The 12792-nt window shown below is 37.9% G+C and overlaps 1 protein-coding gene across 1 annotated transcript; it reads right to left on the reverse strand.

Moving 5' to 3' along the window:
• Nucleotides 1-3457: 3457 nt before the first annotated feature.
• On the reverse strand, nucleotides 3458-10509 carry LOC121326372. The gene is made up of 2 exons (XM_041269627.1): nucleotides 9405-10509; nucleotides 3458-4033 (listed from the first exon to the last, which is right to left on the reverse strand). Exons 1-2 carry the CDS (start codon nucleotides 9802-9804, stop codon nucleotides 3807-3809), a joined length of 627 nt encoding a protein of 208 aa, XP_041125561.1. The 5' UTR covers nucleotides 9805-10509; the 3' UTR covers nucleotides 3458-3806.
• Between the last annotated feature and the right edge of the window lie 2283 nt (nucleotides 10510-12792).

The following is a 12792-nucleotide window of genomic DNA, read 5'->3' on the forward strand; positions in this document are numbered from 1 at the left end:
GGTACACCTCTTTCCTCTGGGTCAGTGAGGGTGCTTGCGGGCGCTTGCGGGAGCTTGAGGATCTTGCAGGCACTTACTTGCAGAGGCATGGTTGCTGCTTTGTTTCCTGCCTCCTCCCCGCTACAATGTAGAAAAAAACAAGCATCCTTAATAACATTTTCACATATTTCTAAACCAGATCCTTGGAAACTATGAGAAATATCTAGATGAATAAAAAGCTATATATATATTTATATAGTATGCATATACACAGACACATAAAAGGAGTCGTTTTGATTGCTGTTGTGGACATCAGACTTTACCGCTAAACATGGCAGTGAAACAGACTGATATCCAAGCCACGCTACTCCACTAGGTAAGGTAAGCTCACCCTGTCCAGGAGTTTCCTCTCTTTGCAATGAAGTAATCGCACAGATGTTTTATGCTAGTAAAAGTTTTCATCATGGTAAAGTACTTGTCTGACAAAAAAAAAAAAAAACTAAAATATTTTCCTGCTGATCTAATGAAACGATTAGTGAGTTAAAAAGTTCAGATCTGGAAACTGTTAGCATATTTTTGGCAAAAGAAATATAATTTATTGTGTGCGTGTGCATGTGTGTGTGTGTGTGTGTGTGTGTGTGTGTGTGTGTGTGTGTGTGTGTGTGTGTGTGTTTGTGTGTGTGTGTGTGTGTGCGTGTGTGTGTGTGTGTGTGTGTGTGTGTTTTGGAGTGGATGGAAAGAACTATAGAACCTTTAGAAATATGTTTTTGAATATGATCCTATGGTATTCCACCAGGAGCCTAGTGTAACACACAAAAGTGTTTCCACATTGTGAGAATGCAGGATGAGGCAGCAGCTGAGAGTCTCATTGCTATCAGGTGGCTTCCCTTTTTGCCCAGGTATAATGAAAGAAAAGTTAATTGCATAATGATAGTTTTCATTTGGAAACAAATTATAGTGCCTTCTTCAGTACTCTGCATTTGACATACAATAAATATAATCATACAATAAACACAAACAAATTAAATAAATACATGAAAGTTATGATCCTTGATGCTGAAACCATGCTGACTGTGCTGTAGGACTGTGTTGTGTTTTGTGTGTCAGACACTGAACCATGAAGACAGACAGGACAGCTAAAAGAAAGAAGAAAAAAATGCCTTTGATGTCTAGACAGATGACTGAAATGGATATAATTTAATATAACTTATGGAATAAATCTGTTCTGCTGTGCCAAAGAAATATGTACAGTACACTTTCCTAAATGACAAATTCAACAGCTTGTCCTGTGAACCTAAAACAAAGAAACATGACCCAGCCTACACCATCCTCCTTCCAGTTGTATCTGACAAAACACAGCCAAGCTGAAATGAAAGGAGCAGCCAAATAAATGTGTGTTTCAGTGTGAACGAGAAAGTGTGCCTGACTGTTTTTCTATCATGTCTCAAGCTGAACCTTATTTTAGCTTTTTCCTTTTCAGAATACACCTTTTGCTCGAAATGTATTTGTTGAATATGAGCCAGGGGTAATTGAAAGAAACTCTGGTCCCATTTTATTAGATATTGCAGGGCAAAAGGTCTGTAGGCTTGCCGTGAATGGTACACCTCTGCCATCTAGTGACACACTACTCAATCTGTCACAGTTTTCCTTTCCATTGCACTTTCTTAATTATTATGCTATGAATAAAATTGGTTTGGGGGGATTAAAGGATAAAACTTGTTTGCAATGTGCTGACCCGTTGCAAAGGGTCTGTGTGTATATCCCAAAAACGTATTCTATTCATTTCCAGAGACTGATTATTTTTGAACAATAATCATTATCCACCACATGTCCCATGCAACATTACAACGCATACGTTGGCGTGCAAAAACGACACTCGCATTACTCGCTATAGACTTTCAAATGTAATTGAATAAAGTTAATTTTATCAAACATAGGCAATTGTGTCTTATCCCATGTGTAGCGAGATTTCCATACAGATTGCGTTTTGTATTGACACTCCAAACCATCTCAGAGCAGGAGAGCTGCATGCCTCCTGCATATTTGTACCGACACTGCCACGTTTCCATGTTAAAAGTGTATCGAACTGCGTTTTGCTATTGGTCACACAAGTTATTGTTACATAAATTGTATCAAGTTAACATACATTTGTGTTCTGACATGGTAAATGGGAATATATTTTATTTGTATAAGTTACAAGGACAGTGTGTCACAAAAAGATAACAGAGTGACCCAGCGGTTAACAAATAGGCAGGCACCTGCAAAGCGATGTTTACTAGGACGTGCAATATTGCGGGGGGGGCGGGTATTTACTACTCAACTAACATACATCTTGATTACTGGAACTAGAATACCACATTGCTCTACAGAAACACCTTGAAGTGACCAATATCTGCATCCTATAGTTACAGAGGAGTAGTTATACTGTATGTAATGAAACTCGAGATCACTGAGCTGGATATATATCCCCTTAGGTCAAGAGCTAATTGTGACACAATTTTAAATGCAAATTGTATGTCTTTGTGTATTCACCGTGTGCTATACTTCTCAATCGCGTTTTAGTGTTACAGTTTTGAACTGTTCTTCAATATCCTTTGCTTCTTAACACAACTTGCTTGTCAGCGCCCTCTTGTGATGTATGTATTTTAATGCAACTACAAAGTCATTCCGACGCCTCCCCTCTGCTGATCTTTCAGAGAACCACATCACTTGTAATGCATTCATGTATATACCCTGATGGCTGCATTTCGGTTAAAAAACTAAAGATCCCTTGTAGGTTTATATGAATTAAATGCAAATGAATCTCAAAATGTCCACGACTACAGTATATATTTGAATCAAACATTAAATGCAGCTTTACTGTGTTTCTCTGTAATTCTGAGCATGAATTTGATGAAATACCAAATCAATCACAAACAAAATAACCATATTAAAAATGGTAACACTTTACATTGCATCTCTAACTACTGTGTATTTAAATTGTAGTTACTTAGTAAATACATGTGTACCTACACATCATTACAATGTTATTATACATATTAAGCAAATGTACATCTTTTTGTACGATATATGTAAGTACACAATTGAATCAGAAAAGGGTTATGGTTAGAGTTATGGTTAGTGGAGTTATGGTTAGGTTTAGAGGTAGGGTTAGGTTTACATCATACAAAAAAATGTACACATTAAATACATTGTAACTATGCATGATAAAATCATAATGATGTGTAAGTACATATGTATTTACTAAGTAACTCCTATGTAAATACATAGTAAAATGATACACTTAAAGTTTTACTGTAACATGACATGCAGCAAATGGTAAAATCCAGCTTGAAATGATTGTGTTTAGAATAGTTTTTATCTCATACTTTGAGAACAAAAAAGAAACGATCGTACCTTAGAATTCATAAAATGATGGTTCATCTTTAAAACATAAATCTACAGATTCCCAAGAGATATTTAAACCCATCAGTGTACCATTATTCAAGTGTGTGCATATCTGATCAATAGTTCTGTTTATAAGTCCACTGTGAAGGTAAAATTAAAGCATTTTTTAATTTGTATTGGTTTACAGTTACAATACAAGTCCATAAAGCATCAGTGCACAGAATTGACAATTTTTCCTCTCCACGATCCAGAACAGCAGTGTAGCTTTTGCTAAATCTTTGCAGTAATGCATCCCGTGCAACGCATTATCCTTGAACTTCTCCCTGTATTAAAACAAGAAATGATCCGCAGCTGCCCAATAGGTCGGGTTGTTGCAGTATCCCGAGACAAACAAAAGCTGTTGAGTGAAAGAGTATTATTATACAGAAACTGCGGTGGGTTTAAGTGCCGCTGCACGCCTCTCCCCGGGGTAACTGTGAAGTCTCGTCAATAGTGATGATCAGCTGATCAGCTCTGAGGTCGTATTCAGTCTGATTACTATCCATTCGGTTCATTTCATCCAGATGTGGGTAGTGAGTGATGTCATTCATTTTGTTCATGCTGTTTGTGATGCAGTTCACGTCACTCTTGTTGCTGTTGTCATCGGGACTAGGACCACATATCCAGTCTGCATGAACACAGAAACAACTGTTAGGCTTTTTCTTTTTTTCCCCTCACAATTAACAATTACTGTTCACAGCATAGCAACTGGGGTCTATCATATGAAGCAATCATTTGCTAATCAGCTGCACTTGCATGATTGCAGAAAGATAACCACACTCTAAACAGCTAGACTGACACTCAATTGCTACAGCGGACCATATCATATCAACTCTGACCAGTCCTGGTCTTTATTCCAACCAGGTCCTAAATTAGTTCATTGCTTCTTAGCAGCTTCAATTAACTACATTAGAACCTGCTTGGAGTAAAAACCTGGACTGGATTGGATCTCGATTGTCAGAGTTGAGTAGCACTGCCGTACCCCTTCCAGACACATGCACCTGGGGCTCTAAGACAACTCACTAATTGTGTGGGCAGTCAGTGTATTTGGACACTATTTGGGATTTTTAATATAACCTGAATGGCTTCACATGGGGTGAGGATTGTTTGGATATATCACATCTCTTCATAGTTGCCAGTAACCATGATCATGAAACACTGGCTCCCAGGTAAAAGGAGAGTATCCATTTGAGAAGCATAGTTTGAGTCAACATTACCTGGGAGTGAATCACAACCTCCCAAATTAAACACACCTGTGTTAGCCATCACCACATCATTAATCTTCTTCTGTACAGTATGAGGTGAGGTTCCTCATCACCACATCACTAATCTTCTTCTGTACAGTATGAGGTGAGGTTCCTCATCACCACATCACTAATCTTCTTCTGTACAGTATGAGGTGAGGTTCCTCATCACCACATCACTAATCTTCTTCTGTAGAGTATGAGGTGAGGTTCCTCATCACCACATCACTAATCTTCTTCTGTACAGTATGAGGTGAGGTTCCTCATCACCACATCACTAATCTTCTTCTGTACAGTATGAGGTGAGTTTCCTCATCACCACATCACTAATCTTCTTCTGTACAGTATGATGTGAGGTTCCTCATCACCACATCACTAATCTTCTTCTGTACAGTATGAGGTGAGGTTCCTCATCACCACATCACTAATCTTCTGTACAGTATGAGGTGAGGTTCCTCATCACCACATCATTAATCTTCTGTACAGTATGAGGTGAGTTTCCTCATCACCACATCACTAATCTTCTTCTGTACAGTATGAGGTGAGGTTCCTCATCACCACATCACTAATCTTCTTCTGTACAGTATGAGGTGAGGTTCCTCATCACCACATCACTAATCTTCTTCTGTACAGTATGAGGTGAGGTTCCTCATCACCACATCACTAATCTTCTTCTGTACAGTATGAGGTGAGTTTCCTCATCACCACATCACTAATCTTCTTCTGTACAGTATGAGGTGAGTTTCCTCATCACCACATCACTAATCTTCTTCTGTACAGTATGAGGGGAGGTTCCTCATCACCACATCACTAATCTTCTTCTGTACAGTATGAGGTGAGGTTCCTCATCACCACATCACTAATCTTCTTCTGTACAGTATGAGGTGAGGTTCCTCATCACCACATCACTAATCTTCTTCTGTACAGTATGAGGTGAGGTTCCTCATCACCACATCACTAATCTTCTTCTGTACAGTATGAGGTGAGGTTCCTCATCACCACATCACTAATCTTCTTCTGTACAGTATGAGGTGAGTTTCCTCATCACCACATCACTAATCTTCTTCTGTACAGTATGAGGTGAGGTTCCTCATCACCACATCACTAATCTTCTTCTGTACAGTATGAGGTGAGGTTCCTCATCACCACATCACTAATCTTCTTCTGTACAGTATGAGGTGAGGTTCCTCATCACCACATCACTAATCTTCTTCTGTACAGTATGAGGTGAGTTTCCTCATCACCACATCACTAATCTTCTTCTGTACAGTATGAGGTGAGGTTCCTCATCACCACATCACTAATCTTCTTCTGTACAGTATGAGGTGAGGTTCCTCATCACCACATCACTAATCTTCTTCTGTACAGTATGATGTGAGGTTCCTCATCACCACATCACTAATCTTCTTCTGTACAGTATGAGGTGAGTTTCCTCATCACCACATCACTAATCTTCTTCTGTAGAATATGAGGTGAGTTTCCTCATCACCACATCACTAATCTTCTTCTGTACAGTATGAGGTGAGGTTCCTCATCACCACATCACTAATCTTCTTCTGTACAGTATGAGGTGAGTTTCCTCATCACCACATCACTAATCTTCTTCTGTACAGTATGAGGTGAGGTTCCTCATCACCACATCACTAATCTTCTTCTGTACAGTATGAGGTGAGGTTCCTCATCACCACATCACTAATCTTCTTCTGTACAGTATGAGGTGAGGTTCCTCATCACCACATCACTAATCTTCTTCTGTACAGTATGAGGTGAGTTTCCTCATCACCACATCACTAATCTTCTTCTGTACAGTATGAGGTGAGGTTCCTCATCACCACATCACTAATCTTCTTCTGTACAGTATGAGGTGAGCTTTGAAACTGACTTTAAAGTTAAGTGTAAAAAGTTGTCAGGATGTTAACAATGAAAAGAAAAATGACAGAAAAATGACATTATTTAAACAGTTGTAGCAGCACGTGGGGATGTGTAACGCTATATTTAAATAGTTATAGCAGCACGTGGGGATGTGGGACGCTATATTTAAACAGTTGTAGCAGCACGTGGGGATGTGTAACGCTATATTTAAATAGTTATAGCAGCGCGTGGGGATGTGTAACGCTATATTTAAACAGTTGTAGCAGCACGTGAGGATGTGTAACGCTATATTTTTCAGAACCCCACTACTTACTCTTTCGGACACACAAGGAATTAAGCAGCTGCTCAAACGGTTTCTTCTTAAAATACATGTGCAATAGTCAGAGCAAATGGGAGGATGACATTAACGAATAATTAAGACACTGTTAATTGCATGAATTAGAATTTTCCTAACTGAAACTTAATTGATTTGGACCTATGGACTATGGAGAAGTCGACGGTTAGCCAGGCAATATGGTTGAAGTACTCTCCCCTACCTGAAGGTGGCAGTCTGTATGGTCAAAATTCTGAATATTGGTTAAGCAGTGTCCAAAAACATCATCTAAATACTTGATGTCTTGTTTCATTACTTCTCCATTAGCTAGTAACTGTTTAAAACAACTAGAACACGAAGCAGAACGATCTGCCCACAACAGACCGATGCACCAGTTCTCTTTTCTAATATACAGAATAATAGTGCTCCTCATACAGTGATGTGTCAAACTCAATTTTAAAGAGAGAGAGAGAGAGAGAGAGAGAGAGAGAGAGAGAGAGAGAGAGATTTTTTGTAACTGAAGACAATATTGGAGACAGTGCATTCAAATTAATTCATTTTAACAGTTGCAATCCTTATTAGTATAATGCAATTGTTCCATACAACGACTTGCTGTGTTTATTCACAAATTCACAAAGGGCAATGGGAGATTCTGAGGTTTCGGTCTGGGAAATCGATACAATGAAATAGGTTCTTCTAGTTTAAGAAAAGCAACAGGATACTGGAAATGTCGTGATGAGCGAAATATGAAGGACTCCCGTCCTTTCACTATAACGACTCTTCGTTCATTACTGTCTGATATTGCAGTATGGTAGCGGATTATTTCTTTTGGAATAGATATTACAGTCCTTATGAATAACAGACATGTACTGCATTCGGTTATCCAGAAAAACTCTACTGCAAAAAGCATACTGCGAAATAATTATTTGTTGTACTTTTTTTTTTAACTAGAAAAAAAGAAAACCCGTGTTAATGTTCTTACAATTCACTTGAGATGGGACAGTGTTTTAAATATTAATACACACTATCTGAAATTAGTTTAATTGTGATACAATAATTTGGGTAGGTACTTCATGTAATCCAAGGTGATTCCCCAGTGCTGTAAAATTCTCTTTCTCTCTCGCTAAAAAAAAAAAAAGAAAAAAGGCCAGCTGTGGTATATTTGGAGGGGCTGATTAGTCAACATCTCTGCTTCATGTGCATCTGATCTCATGTTACCCCAAACATAAACTAAATAACAGAGCGGTCAGCAGCTCTCCAAAAAACAGAATTTTATTCAAATGCACTTTGTTTACGGAGAGAAGAGAAATATCAAGAGAGTTGGTTCAAATTAAATAAGTGCCATGTTTTTCTAAAACCCTGTATGAATTGGGATTTATGTGGGTGGTAAAAAAAAAACCCGAGTACATCCGTTTATTCAATATTTTATATTCTAACTCAAATAACCAAACTGACATTTTGAACATAACATACGACATAAAATTTAATTTAAAATATAGTGTAATTTACATCCAGCTCACCAGCGTTTGTGCTGTAATATTATCACAGATTTGTTGTATTAAACTGGACAATTTGAGCTAAAATATAGGAGCAAGCAACAGATCCAACTAATTAATTAAAGGATAATTAATACTGACGAATAATAATAATAATAATAATAATAATAATAATAATAATAATAATAATAATAATAATAATAATAATAATAATAATAGTTCATCTATTTCCTGATATTGATGTGCAAATAAATGCAAATCAGGTCAGAAGATAACGTTTTTACAGTAACTGAGACCATTTACATTGAAAGCATGTGTTAAGCCATTAAATCTGCAAGTATTTAAGAGAGTGCTTAAAAAGAAATCATTGCTGTGCCAAGCATTTATAGTAGAGAATGGGCTGGTGAATGTTCAATGCCATTTGAAGTTCAGAGAGAGTTCCCTAACGCTTAGAGCAGCGATACTAACAACAGGTTTATACGGATGTGATATATTCAGTATATACATATACTTGTGATTTGCTACTAATCCTTGCTTTCTTTCTATTTACATACAAATTAACAACCTAAAAGGTTGCTTTAAGAATGCCTTGGGGCTCCTGGAATGCAGCGTGCATTGCTCATGTAAACTATTGAGATTCATATGATTAATATTTGTGAATAAACGCAGCAAGTCGTTGTATGGAACAATTGCATTATACTAATAAGGATTGCAACTGTTAAAATGAATTAATTTGAATGCACTGGCTCCAATATTGTCTTCAGTCACAAAATCTCTCTCTCTCTCTCTCTCTCTCTCTCTCTCTCTCTCTCTCTCTCTCTCTCTCTAGAGAGAGAGATCGTCTCTCTCCATCTCTAGCTCTCTGTCTATTATATATATATATATATATATATATATATATATATATATATTATATAATACATATTAGAAAAAATAGACATACAATTTAAAAGATATTTTTCTAATAGAGAACATTCTCAGAACATTGCTGAATAATAATAATAATAATAATAATAATAATAATAATAATAATAATAATAATAATAATAAAATAATAATAATAATAATACTCACCCACAAATTCATGGACCAAGTCCTTGATGAGGTGCCCCACAATGGCGTAGACTACAACCACAACGACCAGCGCTGCCATTAATAAGTACAGCACGGCTTTGGGTAGCGGGATGGCGTCCCGGGCCGGGGGCTTGTAGTCAGTATACAGAAGTTCATTCTCCGAGTAAGAGTACTGGAACAGGTGCTCGAGTCCAGTGGTGTAGTTCGAGGTGTTCACGGGCTGGCTGTTTGGCATGAAACCGCTGCGGTCTGGTTCCAGGACACTCACCACGGAACTGGTGGTGACTTCCACCGAGATGACACTTTGATGAACAAGGCCCGCTGTTCTGTTAACAAGCGGTAATATCTGAGAGAGGAAATAGCTCCAGTCTTTGATGGCACTGGTGTTACACAAAATCATAATGTCCTCCAAATTAATAATAAGCAAAATGCAAGTAGATTTTCAGCGTTTCCTTTTCTGAAAGGGGTTTGTAAAGTGTGCAGCACTGGAGCTATTGCGCGTCCCGTTGCTTTGCTCAGCGTGGAAATTACCTGTTTTTGTAAAATACAAAGAAATTCTTGTGTTGACTCGAACTCGAACTACTTATTCGTAACTATTAATAATGCATTTAAGCTAGCCTGGTTCCAATACAAATGGTATTAACTAAAACGGGTATCTTTCGATAAAATAACTTTCAGATCTTTAGATAAAACAGGACCCCACACACTCCACGCATTAACTCACTAGCGTCATCATCCTCGTTAATCCAGTTTAAAGACGACATTGTCTGGAAAATCAAAAAAGAAAAAGGACGAAACTTTTTCAAATTAAAAAACCGCAATGAATTCCAAAGCAATAGTTTCTTTTGATCCGGTCTACACACAAGGTAAAACTATGATTCCCCGCACTCACAATTCAACAAATGTGCCTGTGCTTATTATTTCTGAAGTCCCAGAGCTGGTTCCTCACTCTTCGGTTCTCGCGTTCGTATTTAGGTCGGAAATGGTTTCCCTGCGCTGTGATATTTGATGCACGGAAAGCAGCTCTCTGTCAATATTGGCTGAGCTCTCCGTGTGTTGGTGCGAATCCTCAGCTCCAGTTCCCAGTGCTGACTGCGAGAGGAGCTGTCCAGTGCTGACTGCGAGAGGAGCTGTCCAGTGCTAAGTGCGAGAGGAGCTGTCCAGTGCTGAGTGCGAGAGGAGCTGTCCAGTGCTGAATCGAAATTAGCAGGATTAGACGATGGATTGAGGATTTAATATGAACACAATAAATCCTTCCATGTCAACAGTGTATACCAGTTCAATTAGACTGCATGCACACCAAACCCACTATGTCAAAAGGGCTGAAGACTAAAATGAATTAATAAGTGGTCAAAAGGGTTGAAGACTAAAATGAATTAATAAGTGGTCTCAAAGTGTTGAAGTCTGGGTGTCTGAAAACCTCTTCCTGTTACAATTGCAAAAGTATTTTTATTATTTTATTTTTATTTTATTTATTAGTATTATGTTAATACAGCATTGTATTGCTTATGCATGTGTTATGGTAATTTACCACTAGAAAAAAAAATGAAGATTGTAATAAATAAATAAATAAATAAATATACTTTTATATTCTTACAGGGAACCAGCATTCTTTCCAATTAAGGTAAAGATGATTACTTTATAAATTGGAATATCTTTCTGAAGATGTTCCAGATATGCAGCTTCGTTAGAGCATACTAATTTCTGAATGACCTTCTGCTTACATCCACTCCACTGAGATAAGAAACATGTCTCTGAGTCTTCAAGGGTTTCATTTTGGTTTGTGATTCTTAATGCTGTTTTACATTTTCTGTTTGCTGAAGATCCAGCCAAGAAGTAATGAAAAATTCATGTATTTTCTGATCTTCCTCTGTTATCAAACGAATAAACGCATTAAGTTACTTTAAAAATATTTTTTTATGCAGGTTTTTTTTTAAGTGAATCTTTTACATTTTTGCACCATAGTTTAGCTAGCTTTCCATTGGGTGCCTAAACAGATTTAGTGAGAAATCAGGATGGTGAAGCGAGGTGAGGAGTGGCAACACAAAATACAGACTGAGGCTAGGTGCAAACCCTGTTGCCTTGTGCTGTGCAGCGCTAGATCTTAACCACTGCACAAATGGCCAGTCTCTCTTGGGGGAGTGGGTACAGAGCTGCTGCATATCCCTTTGTATTCATTACCTCATATACACTACTGGAGTCTTGTATGACCCATCTTACCCTGTGCTTCAATACTCAATTTCTCTCATTCTTTACAATGCTTACCTTTCCTATGATTTGACTGTGCTTTATTACATGTTGCCATGCTTTCACTGTGCTACACTGATATATGCATTCCTATGCAGGTAGATATATACACCCTACACAGCATTCATTAGGGATCAATACTCATGCTGTAAATAAAAGTCCCAGTGTTCACAAGTTGTAGATGTCAAATGGAATTTTCTAGTGTTCCCCTAGTTGTGTAATAACGCAATCATAGCTGCAAAATGAATTGAAGGAACAAGAAGAAATGTTTCCTATTCATTTCTGTCACATGATTAATCTCCGTCTTCTTCACTGTTTCTGTGTCCATTCCATTTAGCCAGTGAGAGCTGAGGAGGCTGCCAACACTCTGGGACATGGCACTCCATCACTGCCCCCCCTCCCCAGTGCAATGCACACACACACACACACACACACACACACACACACACACACACACACACACACACACACACACACACACACACACACACATTCCTCTTAATGGGACCGTTAAGAGATCCTTTACATGCTATATTATCCAGTGATATGAGTTTCAGCATTGAAGACACAGAAAACGATTGAGATCTAAGAGTGCATTCACACTGGGTTTATTTGGACGGATATTTTTCAAACTGAGTGTGGTTAGGTTACTTTTGGGCAAAAGGACTGAGTTTGGTTTGTTTGTTTCAGTGCAATGTGAAAGCACAGTCAGCTCGGAAAAATGTTGAAGTGGACCAGCAAAAAGAACCGAGTCATTTTGAAGTGACCCGAGTCCTCTTACACTGATGTGCACATGTGAATACAAAAGGAGCAGAGTTCTTTTCCTCCAGTTTGTTTCTGAGTGAACTCAATTCGGTTTGTTTAGAAAAAACAGTCCCTTTAAATCTGTTCATAAACAACACCCTATAAATGCTGATAAACAACAACCTGTACAAGCTAATAAAAAAAAAAAACATGTGCTAAATCTCAAAAACAAAACCCTATTTACCACTTGACTTACCAGAAGACGCTCCAAGCTGCTTTTTAATTTTCCGGAAGTGTTTTTCATTAGCATCTTAAGTTATGAATCCCATTAAAGCCTGGCCTCTATCTATCTCAAATAATTAAAATCTGCATTTAAAACAACAGCTTGTATTCTTAT

The sequence above is a fragment of the Polyodon spathula genome, chromosome 14 (genome assembly GCF_017654505.1).
Source record: "Polyodon spathula isolate WHYD16114869_AA chromosome 14, ASM1765450v1, whole genome shotgun sequence".
In the NCBI taxonomy this organism is placed as follows: domain Eukaryota; kingdom Metazoa; phylum Chordata; class Actinopteri; order Acipenseriformes; family Polyodontidae; genus Polyodon; species Polyodon spathula.